At 48.7% G+C, this 18,550-nt stretch overlaps 1 protein-coding gene across 1 annotated transcript in view; it reads right to left on the reverse strand.

Moving 5' to 3' along the window:
- Positions 1-13,899, reverse strand: part of LOC126543513 (sodium-dependent nutrient amino acid transporter 1-like) — a 57,474-nt gene extending 43,575 nt beyond the window's left edge. The window contains exons 1-3 of the mRNA XM_050190627.3: positions 13,550-13,899; positions 12,349-12,656; positions 7,715-7,905 (exon numbers count right to left, since the gene is read on the reverse strand). Coding sequence (XP_050046584.1) covers positions 7,715-7,905; positions 12,349-12,656; positions 13,550-13,673 — 623 coding nt within the window. The 5' untranslated portion in view covers positions 13,674-13,899. The remainder of the gene's footprint in view (positions 1-7,714; positions 7,906-12,348; positions 12,657-13,549) is intronic.
- Between the last annotated feature and the right edge of the window lie 4,651 nt (positions 13,900-18,550).

The following is an 18,550-nucleotide window of genomic DNA, read 5'->3' on the forward strand; positions in this document are numbered from 1 at the left end:
GCATAAAACATTGGCTGTCCGCGATAGCGGACAGCCGATCTTATACTCCCCTGGCACGCGCAGGCCTCTGCGAGCCCCAACCCACGGACCAGTCCGGCTTCTAGCTTTGATATCCCCGTTGCCGCTTTGGTGTCCTGGAGGCGCCGCCAATAATGCGAAATAATGACACGTTGTTTTCATTAGTAAAAACATGATCGATTAAATATGATTGCGTCGAGCCGCCAACTTGCGATGCTAAGTTCAGCACAACCGCGACTTCTGCCGGCACGGCGCGCCTAGGGACAAGCGCATACACCGCGCCCCAAGGGACTCCTCCGTAGTACCTAGGCAGAGTCGTATTTTCAAGAATCAAAACTCCCCACATTTCCTCTCTCGCACCCGCTCTCACTCGCGCATGCGCGCAAACGTCCGTCGTCTCCGCAAGTTCCACGCCCCGTTGTACCTACGAGCAGTTGGAAATACGCAGCCGGGGCGGCGTCGGGAAGCTCGAGGCTTCCTGTACGCTGGTAATGGCTGTGGCTATGGACGCGTCGCGAACGGCGGCGGCTTCAGTACCGTTGTTGCTGGCGCATTCCCAAAGCATGTGTTGCAGCATTGCTCCCTGTCCGCATGGATGAAAGCATATTTTCACGAAGTTTTCAACACGTGCGTATTAATGAAATTCGTCTGTAGTTTAAGGCGTTACATGAGTGACCAGATTTAAAAATGGGAATGTCATGAGCTACTTTCTTGTCACTTGGACCACATCCAATGTCAAAGATCTTCAAATCGGGCGGTTAAAATGTGATATATTGCAGTTGTTTCACTCATTCATTTATTCAAACATGACGAGTGATGACTTGTGGTTGGATAATATCGTCGCGAAGCATTTCTTCAACTTGCACCTTGACTGCGTCGTACTCATGCTGAAACGTGGTACGGACTCCAACGGACAGGTGTGTCCAATTCGTCGGTAGTGGTAGTGAATTCATCGGTAGTGAATTCATCTATAGTGGCCCTCTGTCGAATCTTCGAAGACTTGGGGAAACATTCCGCATATTTGGGAAGATGGTCGCGTTGGCCTTCCTGCCTGTGCTTCGGCAGGGCGGCGTATATTTCACATTTTGTGTAGTCATTAACCACCTCTGATGTTTCACGTGAATCAAACAATATACGTGTTTTGCCTATTTCTGCGGCGTCTTCCAAGAACGCGACCAACGCGCCCTTATTAAGATGTTTGCGATCTGAACTGAAGTTTGTTATGAGCACTTCAGCTCGGCGGTAACGCGGTGTTGATTTTGCTCCGGCGGCAGGGATTGGCTAGTTGACAGATATATTGACCTTGGTTTCAGGTTGATAACTGCAGCGTTTTCACTGAGAAAGTCCACGCCAAGGATCACTTCTCGAGATCACTGTTGCAGGATGACAAAGCTTGTTGCGAACATCTGGTCACGAACTGTTAGTCAGGCCGTGCACACTCCTGACGGCCCTACGAGGTGACCTCCTGCAGTCCGAAATTGCGGGTCGTCTTACGTCGTCTTGACCTTCCTGAGCTGCGCCACTAGTCGTCCGACCATGACTGAATAATGAGCTCCAGTGTCCAGGAGAGCGGTTACTGGTCGTCCGTCGATTATCCCGTGCAAGTCAGCCCTTGGCGTTCTGGTTCGGCGTTGGTTGGCCACAGACTGTACTGTGCTTCGCGTCCTCCTGTCACGGTTTCGTCTGGCGGAAGCGTTGTGGAATCGTGATGTAATAATGTCGGGTCGTGGCGTCGTCGTTGGAGGGTCATTCGTTTTTCCCTGGGGAGCGGCTTCACCTCCAGGCGACGCTTCCTTTAGTTTCTCCCACGTGGGCTCGGCGACCCTCCCCTAGTGTTAGCCTAGGCTTAGTACGGCGACGACGAGCGGCCTGCATTCCGGGACGGAGATCTAGAGCGACCTGAAGTCACGTCTTGCACTCTCGTATATAACACTCGATGTATCGTGGCAGTTGGCCTGGGAGGAGCCAGGAGTGTTAACGGCGAAACCACGAAGGCCCATTACGCGGTAGGGGCGCTCTCGAAACAGATGGCCGGGCTCACCGAGACGGAAGCATAGTTGCCGGGGGTCAGATATGCGCCACACGTCAGTTTTCCATGGCGTATAGGGCTGAGTAGTCTGCGAGTGTCGCAGCAGTGACATGAAGAGCTGTGGGCGTGACGTCGACGTGTAAGGTTGAGGGTGGGCTGGCGGCCTGTAATGTTCCTATCCCGAGCTGGATGATCATGTTTGGCTTTGCAGTGCAGATGCGTAACTCATGACTTCGGGTGCTGGTCCTTCGGACTGCTGCACCTGCGGTGCCAGTTGAGTTGAGCCTAGGGCTTGTTGTAACTCCTCTATAACAAAGTCCGAGAGGGGCACGTGACTTGTGGGTGACTCGTCGAGCAGATTTTCTGCAATTCTTCGCGCACGACAGCGCCGTTGTGCGCGAAGATAAGGTTTTTCAAGCCTGTTGTGTCGATTCCACTGAAATTCGTGTCGGGGGGTTGGATCGCGTCTAGGAGGTAGGACTGTTTTCCCAGCATGGTGAGTGCCTTCTCGATAGTAGCTGCTTCAGTGATGAATTCCTTGACGGCGGTTGGAGGACTACGTATTAACCCGGCGAGGAGATCCTGCCGAACGCCCCTCATGCACTGACGGCACTTATCCTCAGGCATCTCTGGATTCGCTCTACGAAGGAGACACTTCTTTTCTTCTGCATTGACCGTAACACTCTCGGTTGGTCATACAATTCTCGTCTAAAGCAAACGTTGAGCGCGATCCTTTCGAATGGCATTCGTAGACGTCTGCGTGAGCTTCCTTCGAAACGCTGTCCAGGAGGTCAGGGTCGCTTCCTCGTTTTACAACCACGTCCTGGCAGGTTTCCTTAACGAGAAGAACACGCTGTGTAGCTTCTCCATGTCGCACAAGCAGTTGAATGTTGCGAGCCGTTCAAATTTATCGAGCTACTCTTCGGGGTCGCCGGACGCGGCTCCTCGAAAGGAGGGTTGCTGCCGTGGCTGATGCAGGATGAGTGGGCCCGTCGATGCGGTCGCCATCGTGGTGATTGTTGCTTTCTTCGACTGACGGACTGGAACAGACAACGCTCCGAATTTTAGCCGCGGCTGCTGCCCTCGTAGGCTTCTTCGCAGCTCCTAAGTTTCTGCTTCGTGGCTGTGATCTTTGTCGGCGGTGGCCCGAAAGGGGTCCGCGCTGCTGTGGTTCCTCTCTGGGAGTGTCCTTTGGAGAATAAGCACCCCCACCAAATATCACGTAGTAGCGGCGGTGCGCAAGAAGGTCAGAATAATGAGTCGAAGAGCAATAAACGACTGCAGTTTATTGAGAGAACTTGTGCCTGCAAGGAAACTCGACGGCGGCAGAGGTAGCAAGCTAGAACATCGGGCGTCGAGTCCATCCGAACAGCTCACTCGTTCGTTATTTATAACTTGCTCCAAGAACCTTTGAGCATGCGGGTCCATCTGATCTGATGGGCCCGTCTGACGAAAGTTAATGACGAATCAATAGTAAGATATCGCTGGCGCATTGTAGCGCTATAACTAAAACCCAATTACAAAGCAGCGCCGAAGATGAACAGGAGTGTACGTGGCAATATTCACAAATATTTATGTAGCTCGAAGCATTTCACAATGTTAGCGCTCTCCTCAAGGTAGCGCACTGTATGTAGGCCTAGCTAAGGCCTTTGACATGGTACCACACTATATTCTTTGTGTGTATGTGCGAGCGTGTTATTAACGTAAGTCGTAGTTTCGTCATGCGCAAATACATCAAAATGGCATATCAAAGCTCAGCTACCAATTAAATTGCTCATAGTGAACTTTCACACAGCATACAAGCACTTTCTTCCGTTCGACAGGGTTCTCCATTTAGTCGTTTACTTTTTGTTTTATTCTTTCATTCTCGAAGACGGTCTGTAGATGGATCGTTAGTACAGGAATCAGGAGGTCAAATATACTATCGTGTGAAGCGTGTGTTCTACATTACGACGATGACGTTGCCCTATTAAGTGTATTAAGGGAGAGTGTTAGCTCAATACCGTAATTACTAAACAGTTGGCCGCCTAAGTATTTAGCAAAAGATATTGGCCTGCCATGGCTATTGGAATGCGACGCCCAGTGTGTTTGAATATATGCAGTGGATCACGACACCCAGCACTTACCTGCGGAAACCATTGGATATGCATGGACGCCACGTTAATTAGACGCCAGGTTAATACGTAGTTCTCTAACCACCATCGAGGAATTCATCACTGAAGCAGCTACTATCGAAAAAGCATTCACCATCCGGGGACAACAGTACGATCTCCTAGATGCAATCCAAACCCCCAACACGAATTTCAGTGGAATCGACAGAACCGGCCTCAGAAACCTTATCTTAGCGTACGACGGCGCAATGCTTGGAGCTGTCGTCAGCGAAGAATTGCGGTAAATTGCGGAGAATTGTGGAGAATTGCGGAATCACGACGACTTAACCACAAGTCAGGTCCCTCTTCACTCGCAGCGCAGGTGCAGCAGCCTGAAGCACCTGCACCCGAAGTCATGAATTACGCATCCGCACTGCAAGAAGCGAAACATGACCATCCAGCTCGGGGTGGGAACCTTGCAGGCCGCCAGCCCACCCTCAACTTTACTCGTCGCCGCCAAGCCTGCGGCACTACATGTTGCTGGGACGACAAGTGTCGACGATCCACCCGCATACTTTTCAGCCCCGCACGCCTGACGCTATTAAACAGTGGAATGAATTACCGAACGATGTGATATAACAAAATACTGTGAGGGACTTTGAGGTTAGTCTTGATAAGTATTTCGGTCAAACTGAACAGCTTATTATTTATTGCTTGCATGCAACTGTGTTTTTTCTACAAATGTTCTATGTGTTACGAATATTCTTCTGCAAATGGTCTTCAATGTTTGTTCAATGTATAATTCAGTTACTGACCTTCCTTGTAACGACCCTCAAGTGAGGGTTAACCGTATGGCTAAATAAATAAATAAAACTGGCGCGTGGCGCACATCCGACTATTGACAACTATGCTTCCGCCACGATGAGCCCGGTCACCTGTTTTCGTGGGCTCACCGTTAACGCTCCAGGCACCACCCACACCAACTGCCTCGATACATCGAGTGTTATATACGGGAGACGCAAGACGCGACTTCCGGTCGCTGTAGATCCCTGTCACGGAATGCACACCGCTCGTCATCGCCATACCAAGCCTACGCTAACACTACGGGAGGGTCGCCGAGATCACGTGGGAGAAACTAAAGGAAGCACCGCCTGGAGGTGAATCCACTCCCCAGGGAAAAACGAATGACCCTCCAACGACGACGCCACGACCCGACATTATTACATCACGATTCCACGACGCTTCCACCAGACGAAACCGTGACAGGAGGACGCGAAGCACAGTGCAGTCTGTGGCCAACCAACGCCGAACTAGAACGCCAAGGGCTGATTTGCACGGGATAATCGACGGACGACCAGTAACCGCTCTCCTGGACACTGGAGCTCATTATTCAGTCATGGACGGACGACTGGTGGCGCAGCTCAGGAAGGTCAAGACGACGTAAGACGACCCGCAATTTCGTGCTGCAGGAGGTCACCTCGTAGGGCCGTCAGGAATGTGCACGGCCTGACTGAAAGTTCGTGACCAGATGTTCGCAACAAGCTTTGTCACCCTGCAACAGTGATCTCGAGAAGTGATCCTTGGCGTGGACTTTCTCAGTGAAAACTCTGCAGTTATCAAACTGAAACCAAAGTCAATGACTCTATCTACTAGCCAATCGATGCCACCCGAGTAATATAAACACCGCGCCACACTAGCCACCCTCGACGACCTGGCAAGGATATCACGCCATTCGAGTGTCATGGCTTCCGTCGGAGCTGATGTGGACTTCAGGAGAGACGTCATCGTGCAATCAAATGCGCAGCTCCTTCTCATCCGTCGAGTATGCGTCGCACGAAGGGTGGCTCTTCAGCATGAAGAGCCGAGCCGTGCACATTTTTGTGCAAGCAGTTGATGAACCAGACACAGTGAAGTGGTGCTCAAACCGTGGCATTTCATTACCGTTACGCGACGGTACTGTTGCGTGGCTTCGCTACCATGAAGCAGTTCTACTGCGACAGGCTATTGCAGAGTTCTCGCCGACGATGCACACTGCAATTGCGCGTACGATAAACCAGTTTGCTGCAAATCCTTCATGGTGCTCTACTCCACCGCTGAATAGGAGTTGTAAAATAGTAATGGCATTTTTTCTAGAGCACATGCTGCATCTATGCTACCACAACTCTTACATAATTTTTTTTTTTTTGATCTGTCGCGGTGCATTACGTACCGGCTGGCAAAGTCGGCAAACGGGGCCCTATAATGTCTACACTTTCTACGTGCGAATGATGAAATCACTTGAGTGATGTTTGCTTTGAATTTATGCGCAGTGTTACACGTTAGACATATTTATGCGGAGGAGAGCGACCTGTAGTTTACGTCAGCTGGGTTCAAAACAGAGGTGGCTACCTAAACGTCGCCTTGCTCCTCTGCCCTTATGTAATGTGCGTCTTTTCTAAGCACCCTACGAGGATTCATGACAACGCCTCTTTAGGGTAATAATCTCTGGCTATTTTTGGCACATTTTTCGCACCACATTACTCCTCCACGCGTGTATACTAGTCACTGTAAGCTTTTCTCATTAACCTGCTCCACGTTTCCCCATCTTGTACCTTCCAGAATATGAATGTGAAAATAAAGTTATCCTCATGCGATAAGTCGCGATACGTCGATCAAAAGTTATGAAACAGGAGTGGCTCGAAATTGTTCTTGACGGCAAAGTAGTGAAAACAGCTTACGAAGTTTTGAATTTTCTTGCAAGTCAGAAATGTGACAAGTGTTTTGGGAGCACTCGATTCTTCATGCAGATGGCGATGTATTGTGAGCACATTTTTCCCTTCCTCAAGCATATTCTGTCACTTGTGATTAATATTATCAGTTTTTAGTTCGCTCCGAACTTGCAAGGCTTGAACAGGCCGCCTATACAGCACATTAATTCAGATGAGAGTGGAACCATGGCTTTCATTCAACGAACAAAAGGCTTTATCTTTCCAGAAAAAAAAATGTTTTGGCGCAGTGATGCCGCAGAAAATATACGCATCCGTTATTCCAGACATCTGATAAGTGCACATAATTTTTCTGTTGAAATATTACGGTATTTCCTCGAAGACAGGTCGAACACCAATGTAAGTTGATCCCTGCATACTTAACTATCGGAGAAATAAAAGGTCATATTTCGAATATAGGCCAACCAATATATTTCGAGAAGAAAGAGTGAATTTTAACGTGCCATATCTTTATTTACCGTGAGCCCTACTTGTAAACTTCACCTGTCGATGCCAAAATCTGCAGCTTCGTAGGAACTTAATTGGCCCTCCTCCACTGCTTCGCAGGCGTCCCCGACACTTCAAATCACGGCATTTTGAGAGCCTTCGAGCCAGTCTGGGTAATCTCCAGATTGGTTTTACCGTGGGTGCGATGGAGAAATTCCATTTAGTTCAGTACTTCTGCTAGATTTTTTTTTTTTCACGAGTATAGTTCGACAGCTGATCTTGGGCAACATCATTGATAAAAGGCCGACCCATGTTCGAATAAATGCTGCATTTGATTTCGGTTCAGAATTTCAGAGCAGCGTGCCAAGAGAGAGCGCAGCACTTACGTGTAGTACTGCTCGGCGGACGACTGGTTGGCGAGCACGCACCCATGCAGGTCCCTGACGTAGTACTCGTACTTGACGAGCACGACGTTTCCGTGGTAGAGCATGGGGACCGCGTGTAGCCGGTTCTCGTCAGTCAGGTTGAGCGCCGCGTTGTCAGCCATCACGCCCTCCAGCGCAGGCTCGCACAGACGCTGGGTAAACGCGTGACTTATCGCAAACAATGCCACACGAACATACTGTACGCTTATGTAGCAGCAGCTGCGGAAGATCAAAAAAGCTCGCTGTGGCTTTCAAACGTCTTAGGTTGTCGCGTTATTGCGGGGTGCCTCCAGGCGACCGGCCGTGCATTCTGCCTGTTTTGGTAATACTTTCTTACGGCGCAAAATAAAAACGCCAACAGCGCAGAGCTTGCTCTAAGACATAGCTAAATGTAGCACAGCGCTCACTGCAGACACAGATACGCGCACCAGATCAGCCAGCAGGTTGCGCGGACACTCGCCGTGCAGCGACAGCTTCGCCTTCCTTTTATTTTCACATTACATTAGGTTCTGGGTTTACACGTGCCAAGATCACGATACGAGTATGCGTCACGTCGTAGTGGGGGACACCAGACTGATTTTGGGTGTACCCAGGATTCTTCAACGTGCACCCAATTTACCGTTTACAAGGGCGTTTCCTGTTCTTTTATTTTGTTTTTCGCTCCCATCTAAATACGGCTGCCGCAACTGGGATGACATCCCTCGCTCTCGGGCTTAGTGGCGCATCGCCAAAGTCCCTAGGCCACCACGGCAGGTAGCCAGACTCACAGTTCAGATTTGGCGTGCGCGCAGTTAGCACGACGCATCCGAGCGTAATTTCGCCCTCTTTTTGCGATAGCCGCGCACTATCACTGTTTCGTACGTAGCTCTACGCCAACTTGGTGCGTCTTTTGTTCGAAATGTCGTTTATACACCTAATTTTTCTTTCGTTATCCTACGTGTAATAAAAAGCTTCACATTATCTGATTCGGTGAGACGAAAATGATTACGTACCCAAATCTCACGAAGCTCAAATCATTTTGAAGTCCTTGAAGAATACTTTGTATTCCCGCTCTAGCCCCTGCCCGCCCCAAAATAAAATGTAAACTAATACAATATTGTTCTTTAACGTGCTAGGTGCTTTTCTGTAGACTGCCGAAAATTCCTAAAGTAGAGCCCTCTAGATAAGGAAGCCTTTATTTAGAAAGCAGATTATCGTGACTGACGGACGTCAGGCAATGGGCTATGGTTCAACTGCCTTGCTAATTAGTTAAATGCACTATTTAATCTAATTCACAGAGCGCAGCTGCTACTGACAATGTCGAGTTTGCAGCTACTGATGAGTTGACCTCACTAGTTATGAAATAGCGCTTCTGCTAGGGCCGTGCAGCAGGATAAGCTTTCTCGCTTTTCATTGGGTAACTGAACCTGGGCACTTCAGGAGAAGCGCAAGAAGCCTGAGACGCTGACATCTTACTTTTCCCGGTTTAGGCTACGTAAGCAGACCAATCTTCTTTCGGCGTATTGCTTGCGTATCGGGGCGTCACCACGGTTTCACTCTGACGTCGGCACTCCAGAACATTGGCCATCATATATAATTCTCAAGCAAGATAGTAACTGCATAGTCACGAAGGGCACAGTCTTCACAAGCGGGACCAAACAGCAATGCGCTATGCCTCGTTTTGGCGTATCGATGGCGTGATACGGGAAGCGCCTGCCACTAGTCAGAATCATCAAGTTAAAAAAATTGATGGGTCGGTTTGCGCGGCGCAGACACACATTCCGGATGAGGTGCATACTGGGAGACCTCAGAAGACGTCAACAGCTGACCTTGCTCGTGCATGCCGTTTCCTGCGCTCCTCAAGCGCTCGCTTCAAGTTTCTCGTAAAAAAAAAAGAAAAACTTCCTCCTGCTGCAGGGTCAAAAATGAGGACTTCTAGCGCAACTTAAAAACTGAAATTAGCCCTCCTCCTCAGTAGCTACAAACGTTAAATGGTCAATAGTCACGTAGCTGTGCTAAATATCGATCTTTTAGTGCATTTAGGAAAGTAGCGACAAAATTAAAATACGTACCCTGTTTCGTGGCATGTCCCGCTTGCCATAATCACTATTCTAAATATTCGCAATGTTATTCACATCGTCAGGATTTTCTGTTAGCCTTCGGAAAAAGTTACGGTATCCAAACTGCACTATTCCCAGAATCGACCCACGAAGGAGGCTAAAGAAAGGTTAGAAATTGACATACTGAATATAAAAAGCGGTGGTAACTGGCCAAGGAATTCAGCAAACTCGAAAGATCAAAAATGGTCAAATTAAGTATTTCTGGGTGCTATAGGTTGCCCCAGCTAACTTTAGCCAAGCTATTCTGCGAAAAAAAACACATTAAAAAACTTGGTGCAAGATACGACTTTCAGGCCTACGGTGTTTAGTCATCAGGCGTATGATGACGGAACACCGCAGGTCTTAAGATCGTACCTCGCAGTGTTTTTTGTAATCTTTCTTTTTTTCGTGGGACAGCTTGGCTAGCATTAGCTCGGGCACACAGTATACTGCAGACAAAAAGCTATTTAAACGGCTAGATGCGGTGATGACAAGAAGGTATCGTATATTCATATGGTGTTTAGGGGATGTAAGTCTAGCAGGTGTGATGCAAATAGACTATCGGAAATCGTGGAGATTTATTCAGAGCATAAAAATGATTCAATGATTCGACGTGGCGACAAAGAGAGAGAGAATGTGAAGATGGCAAAGATTCGAAGAAGGGGAAAAATAAACCCACGTAACAGCTTCAACTATCCCCCAATAATTAAAACAATACTGAAATAGAACTAGTAACGTCTTGCAAATCACTTGGCGCATATTTCTCGGAAACAATGTCATGGGAATGCAAGGTAAATCACTTTATAAATTGTCTAGAGTAACTTATAGTATGCGTGGTCATTGTAATTATTTTCCTACTTTCATTAATATGCTTTTATTGTAATGCAATGTCTTTGCCTTGAATTCAGTACGGAATTCTTGCCTGGAGAACGACTTCAGTAGAGAACATGCATAAACTAACAGTATTCCGAACAAGAGCAATACACCTCGTCTACCAAGCACCATATATCTGCCACACCACTCCTTTGTTTTCTAAGCTTAACGCTTTAAAGCTGAATTCTTCTACAGATACAGGCTTTGGCGCTTACATAGAATTGGAAAAATTAAGAATGATGCCGCATTAACAAAACTGGCATACTTACAGCATCATATTTCTTTTTATAAAGTACGTCAGCTAGAACCTTAGAATGCTAACAAGAGCAGAACTAACGACGGCGACCAAATGGCTGTTTTCCTTCCCCGACATTGTAAAATCTACTACGCAATGAGAATGGTCTCATTGTCTCAATGTATCTATTCCGCCTCTGAAACAGCTACGCGATATATTTGTGTGATGGCGTTTGCCGCCGTGATAAGTTCATGTTCTTTTCCTTTCTTTCGTCACTATTCCATTTTCTCTATTAAAGCTGTGCGATATGTTTCCACGATAACCTTATTGTTTCTGGCCGTGGTTTTTCTTTCTTTTAGTATGAAGGTTATGCATTATGTATAACGTCTGCTTTTGCTTAGCCGCTATGAAGCTGCCCTGTGTATGAGGTGGCCAGGTTCCCCTTAAGCTACTAGTTGGCTGGCCATCCTCGCAACCTTATTGTTGCAGAGTAAACGCAACTCAATTCAAGGATGCCTAGTCGTAGTGGCGATAAATAAAAATTCGCAGTTTCGCCCGAAAGGCGAAGCATCGATTGCGATAGCAAATTAGTACACGTATACGCAGTAAGGATAGTAGTTTTATCGGCCTTGTAAATTTAGAAACATTCGCTTAATAACTGAAATAAGAAGCATGATATCAGCGCGCACAAGCAAACATTAACACGTGACATTCGATGAGCGTGGAAACTCGCTGTCAAAACGCTGCAAGCGTGGCAACAGCAGCGAGCCAAGTGACCTTAGTGCGGTCTATCGCTTCAACGCAAAAGCGGCGAGAACACAGCGCGCACAAAGGTATGAACCGCCTGCAGATCCCTTTCAAATTCGGGGGCGCGCGACCTTGAGCGGCTGTGCAAAGTACGCACTTGTTGGCGGAGTTGAAGCCGCCCCCCCTCCTCTTCCTTCCAGGCTGCCTCCCCGCTTTCCTCCATACATGGAGCGCTAGATTGAGCCGCAATCGTCAGTTCCCCTAGCGCCGGGTCGCAAAACGAGTAGCTGCTGCAGCAGCACAACGCCGTCCTCCATCCCTCGCTCCCTCCCATCCCACCACGGCCTTTTGCGCGACGAAAGACGGCGCGTTTGCTCTCCGCTTTCTTCCTTCGCGCGCGCTAGACTGTGCCGCGATCGTCGGCTTCTGTCGCGTGCTTTCACTTGCACATACAGCATACGACGCGCGACGACGGCGCTATAACACTTCGACTTCATACAGAACATCACGACGACGGCAAAAATGCACCTGAAATTTTTATATAATCACTATCGCGATAAAATGTGCGCCTTTCTTCTCTGCGGACATAACTTTGCGCATATCACATTTGGAAGTCTCTTGAAGTCTGCTAGGAAAGAGCAGATCAACTAAAGGAAGCTCACTATGCCCGTGGAGCGAACGTAGCAGGTTGCCAGATCGGCGCCCCAGCCGGCGTCGCAGGTCATCCAGGGCATGCGCGGCGTGAACGAGCCGACCCAGTAGAGCATGCCCTGCGTGAGCACCAGTCCGGCGTCCATGATGCGCATGGCAGCCAGCATGCACATGCTCAGCCCGAGTCCCTTGGCCAGCGGGAAGCAGGCGAACACGTGCAGGGGCCCGCACGAGCTGAACTGGCCCATGATCGCCTCGAGCAGATACAGCGGCTGGCCCACGACCACCATGAAGAGCACGTACAGAATCAGGTAAGCGCCTGCAACGAATCGCGCACATTTCCGATGCACACGAAATGGAAAATTAGCATCCGGCCTAATGCAGCACGACGCTACGAATAGTTCTGCATAGTCGCAGAAACCTGAAAAAGGAAGTAAAACGCTGGTTACGAGGTACGAGCCGAGCGCCATCTGCACGTCGATTCTCCGAGATCGTACGAGTTCCTTGTAACAACAAATATTTTTGTATTTTTCGTGTGCAGGCTGGTATGTTCGGTCACACAGCCTGCATACGAATAGCAAAATTTCTGACTGCTGCTGTGACGTAAAAAAGCGAGCACTCAATTGTTTTTGTGTGTACGTTAAATGCAGGTCAGCAACCTCTAAAATCTAGGAAGATTGCTAGCAAGACTCACAGCGCCCTAAATAATTGCACTTTTAGCTTTTCTATGGACAGTTTCGGTTTCGATTGTATTGTGTCCTGACACTATGATGCAGAAGGTAGTCACACGACAGCAGGACATTGCGCTTTGACGGTCGCATTGGTTCGCTCAGTCGTTCGCTACGCTGCTACATCGGCCTTCACAGCGAGTAGCAGTAGAAGTGACCTAACTAGCTGGATCGAGTGTCAAAACATCGTGATGTGCTGTTCCCACGTGATCACTTACTGCACCATCATATCACTACAAAGTAACCAGCTGGGAAACGAAACCGGAACCATATCATTCGAGCTTAATGTCTTTACTTACACAATTGCTTAATTCCCCTAATTTTACAGTTCCATTGTCACACAATCCGTAGATACGAAGTGATCTATATCCACACCTTTTTAAAATGAAATCCATGGTTTATCATTTTATGGTTTACTACAACATGCTTGCCCAGAAGCTGTTCTCTCTCCTCCTGAAACTAATTCGCAGATAGGTCCTCTCACCGAAACCGTTGGTGTAGATGGCGTACGGGAAAGCGTACACGTTGCCCAGTCCCACGGTGGCCGTGATGAAGAGCAGGAACAAGTCCGTCTTTTCAGCCCACTCAGCGCGGTCTAGCTCCACCATGGCTACGTGTGCACTGTGGTACGACTGCTGCAGCTAGCGGAGACGGCGAGTGATATCAGCCGGGTGCACTACGGCTTTCTGGAAAGCGAATGGCAATGAAGAGCACAAATCATAGGTTGGAATACTCGCTTATAGTACGCTCCCGCACGATCACCCCACACTCATTTCACAGGCGTGAGATATAGCGTTAGCGAGTGGCTAACAGCGGGAGCAGACGCGAGTATGGACGGAGTGAGTGCCGGTGACATTGAGCAGACGGGAGTATGAACAGGAGTCAGTGTCGGTTTGCGTAAGCTTTAACGACTGTCCTTTACGGTCGTATTGAGTGGACGTGGGCGTGAACGCGATTGAGAGCACTTATGTGAGTGAGTACCGGTGAGGAGAGTGGACGCGTTTGAGTGCGAAGGTGGGCTGGTAAGTAAAAGTGGAAGTGTCTGTAAGCTTGAGTGAATGTTGCGGTGTATTAATGTGTGTGGTTAGGACAGCGAGGGAGCATGAGTGTGAGTGTACATGAGTGTGAAGGAGTTGTGAACGTTGTTGGTGAGTGAATACGAGAGAGTATATGCTAATTGAACTAATGCTGCTGAACTGGTGCTGCTGGAACGCGTGACCACGCTCTCGGGATCGCTTAACCAGGAAAACCCTCAATGCATTCGTCGTGAACGTGTTGTATGAAATATCCTCTAGCGTTGAGCACGGCTATGCACGCCGCAGCTTTTTGAGTTCTTTGCACAGCTTCGGCATTCTGGTAGACCACCGCGTCATGAGATACATTGTGTCTCTCGCTAGCTCTCTCACGGCTAGGCGATTCTAAGCAATGCGAATACTCCGGACGAAAAACTAATTAATTGCTGGGAGGATTCTCACCGCGGCAGTACGCTTCGAGAATGACTAGATTCCAACTACCAGAATATAGATACGATCTGTCTTATACAAGAATTGTTCGTTTTGACGGCTAAAACATGGCATTCGAAAAAAATCAAGAACAAAAGGTATGTGATCTGGCATGAGAACGAGCCTGCACCAGTCCAAAGCGCGTTTCGAAGGAGGTAACGCCTGCAAAAGCCACCACAAAAATAAACTGCCCCAGCGACTGTTTTTACAAGCGGAATCCATTCAGAAGGGCTAGATGGTCAAACATGTTCACTAGGAAACTAAGCAGAAATAAATTACTGAAAGACACATAGGTTTGTGTCCTTGTGCAAGCTGTTCGCGCTTATTTTACCAGAGCCTATTCGTCCACGCGACAAAGAGGCTACCACAAAGTAACTCTAAAATTTCGCAAATATATACATAAGGCAGCTTTTTGTGTGGTGATAAAAAAAATGTCCAGAAACATTCGACGATAACTGTTAACGTAAGCTGATCATCTGACGTCCCTAGAAAGCTACGCTTGTCATGGCAGTCCTATACAGTGGTGCCACAGTCAGCCGGACAAATTCTGCCCCAGGGGCATCTCAAATTTAGTGCTGCGATGGAGCAAATGTCTGAACCGATGTGCGGACTATGTGGAAAAAGTAGTGCAAGTTAAATAGAATATTACATATGTTTGTAATTACCTGTACGTACCTTATCTCGGCTGATAAACAATGGCGGCAAAGACCAAAGACTTTCTGATTTGCCCTCTAGGTAGCATTTGTTGTTTCATTGTGTAATTCCATAGGGAAGAGAGCCAATAGCCAGCATATTTGTAGCAGTACGTAGTATAGGTGGCTATACAGATGAGTCAATTCATTGTGCATGTTGTATCCAGTGGCAGGACAGCCGGTGGGAAGGTGTTGAGGTGGCCACCGATGCTTCTATGAGCTGTCTGGTGGTGCCGCCTGTGTCGGGGCCGGGATTGCTACGCGATAATAAAGGCACTTCATTTGGCGAAGCTCAGAGGGGTAGACGTGTCTCTTTTTCACCCGCACCGGGCGAGCTACGTCAACATTCTACATCATGTCAGAGGTAGCCGAATAAACGCCTACATTGTGCTTCATCTGCACAAGCAGAAACCATGACCAGTGAGCGTCACACTCCCGATTCCAAGTGTCTGTTTCTCTTCTACAACCCGATGGGTTCGGCTTCACCATCGCTACGCCTTGGTCAACGCGGAAAACACGTTATGAAGACTACGCCGCTGTCTTTGGAGATTGCCACGCTCCCGCCGAAGTTCAAGTACGCTCACTTTTATACTGTATGGGCCCCGAATGTCATCCCCTGCTCGATACTCTCTCGCTTTCTGCGGATGAACTGCTATCCCACAAGACCGTTGTCCAGCGTTTCACGGAGCACTTTGTTCACGCGGCTAACGAGCTCTACGAAACTTCTCGCTTTCACAAGCGTACTCAATAATCGGGCGAAAGCGTTGACGCTTACTACGTGGAACAGTGCAGATTAGCCAAGCATTGCAACTACCCGTCGACCCGTCTCGTCTGGGACAAACTTGTAGAAGGCTTAAGAGACGCTCGTCTTTCGGATCGGCTGCGCCATAACTCCGAGTTGACGCTAAAGGATCCAGGGACTCAAGCGCGCCAACGGGAAGAAGCCGAGAAAGAAAGATCCACAAAGGTAACGGCAGAAGCTTCCACATCAGTTCAAGCAGGCGCAACCAAATTTTGTAACGACCCTCGACGCTCGGATGCTCGGCAGCGAGACGCGCCACCCAGGATGGAACGCTCAGGCGGCGCTACTTGATCTGCGGGCGTTCGCTGCATCCACGCTCAGAATGCCCAGCAAGTGCGTCGCTCTGCAATCACTGTCGAAAGAAAGATCATTTCGTGGAGGTATGTCCTTCCCGCAAAGCAGAGCCGACCAACCTTGCTACCATCTGCCTGGATACTGTCGGGGTGCCTGAGAACGCCAAGTACGACGACGTCACAGCAGACAATTATACTGCCTCTATCAATGTTGTCTCTGGTGCGGAAGTCTCAGCTGTGCCAGAAGGTTTGCCTACAGTGCCCCCGCAGCTCGGTACACTGGACAGGTCCAGGAGGTCAACCGCTTCGAGGAATCGGATCGTACGTCGCCCAGCTCATGTGGCAAGAGAAAAGAAGTGCCCAGCGATTGTATCTGGTGCAGTCTCTTTCTACTCCACTACTAGGTTTTCCAGCACTCCAAGCACTCGAGGTCGTCAGATTCCTGGAATGCGTAGAGACCCCTCGACCACAGCATCATGCGGAACTGTTAAAAGGCCTTGGCATGCTGGAAGATGAGTACCAGATCAGGCTTAGATCAGTATTTTTCCTGAATATGGTCGTCTAAGCTGATGGAACCAAACACGATCCAGCCAACCTGGAGGCTATCAAGGCTCTTGAAGCTCCCAAGGATATTGACGAAGTTCGTCGACTTTTTGGGATAGTGAACCCTGGTTTCCTCTCGGTATTCCGAGGTGACATCTCCCCTGCGGGCTCTTCTGAGGAAACAAAACGGCCTGGGTGTGGCAACCGAACCAAGAGTCAACCTAGAGTCAAGGTTGGCTAAGAATCAAGAGTCGGATCAAGAGTCAAGAAGCTCTAGCGACTACATGGCCAATACGGAAATTCGATGACCTCGTACGTGGTATTGATTTCGTTGTGGAAACGGACCATCAACCACTAGTCGAGCTGTTGAGCGAAATGGAACTTGATATGCTCCCTTCTTGTAACCAAATACTGCGCCTCAAGCGTATGCACTACCAGTTCACCATGCAATCTGTTCCAGGGAAACTACTAGCGACTGCGGGTGCTCTCTCGAGGATACCACCCAAGGTTTCGTCTCCCCTGGACACGGTGGAATTATTTGCAACGGAAGTTGTTAACGGCGCATCCTCAACTTTGCCGTTGAGTCCGCCAGACTTTGAGAGCGCCCAAAACATGAATGGGTAGTGCACGTCCCGAATATCATACGCCCAACACGCTTGGTCTCAGAAGGAGGAGCTGCCATTGCACTTAATGAAGTATGCTGCCGTAGCTAATGAAATCACAGACTGTGATGGGCTTCTGCTCAAAGGCCCATGCGTAGTGGTTCCCACTTCTTTGAGACCTACAGTCCTGAATTCACTGCACGATAGTCATCAAGATGTATACCGGTGCAAGGCGAAAGCTAGAGCTCTGGTGTTGTGGCCTGGAACTTCAAGAGACACAGAGTCCATAGTGGCCGGATGCGAGCAGTGTGTATATACTAGCATAAATCCAGCAAGGCCACTTATTTTCACGCATTTGCCTTGTCACCCATAGGAATTTCTTGCTGAGGACCTCTTCCACAGCAAGGGACAAACAGTTTTGCTCGTTATAGATTACTACTATCGCTTCCCCGGAGTTATTACCCTTCGATTATCAACTGCTTCTATGGTCGTCGAGGTACTTAAGAGCATATTTGCTCGGCAAAGTATCTGGGAAGTCGTGGGAGCAGATAATGTTGCATCATTTTCCTCTCATGAACTCAAGATATTTGCCAAAGGCTATGGTTTTACTCTCGTGACCAGCAGCCCACACTTTCCTCAGTCGAACGAAGAGGCTGAAATAATGGTACGCGCAGTGAAGCAAGAGCTTGGCAAATCCAGTGACACACAGCTGGCTTTACGCCGCTGTAAGCACACACCGAGTGTGAAAGACTTCAGCCCCACACAATTCTTGACAGGCAGACAATTGAGAACTCGCATTCCGAAGATGAAACAGTTGCTGCAACCAACTTGGCCTGCTAGAGACACCGTAGCAACAAGAGGTGCAACTTACAATACGAAAGTGAGTACAACTTTAGCCAGCGTCATCGGGTTAAGGCGCTCCCTGCACTAGAAACGGGAGAACAATCCTGGGCTCGACCTGAAAGAGTTCGAGCTACTGTGTTGAGATAGGGCCAATGACATCACTTTTACATCGTGGAGACAGATCAAGGTACAGTCCTGAAGCGTAACC

Source organism: Dermacentor andersoni, chromosome 10, assembly GCF_023375885.2.
Source record: "Dermacentor andersoni chromosome 10, qqDerAnde1_hic_scaffold, whole genome shotgun sequence".
NCBI classification, from domain to species: domain Eukaryota; kingdom Metazoa; phylum Arthropoda; class Arachnida; order Ixodida; family Ixodidae; genus Dermacentor; species Dermacentor andersoni.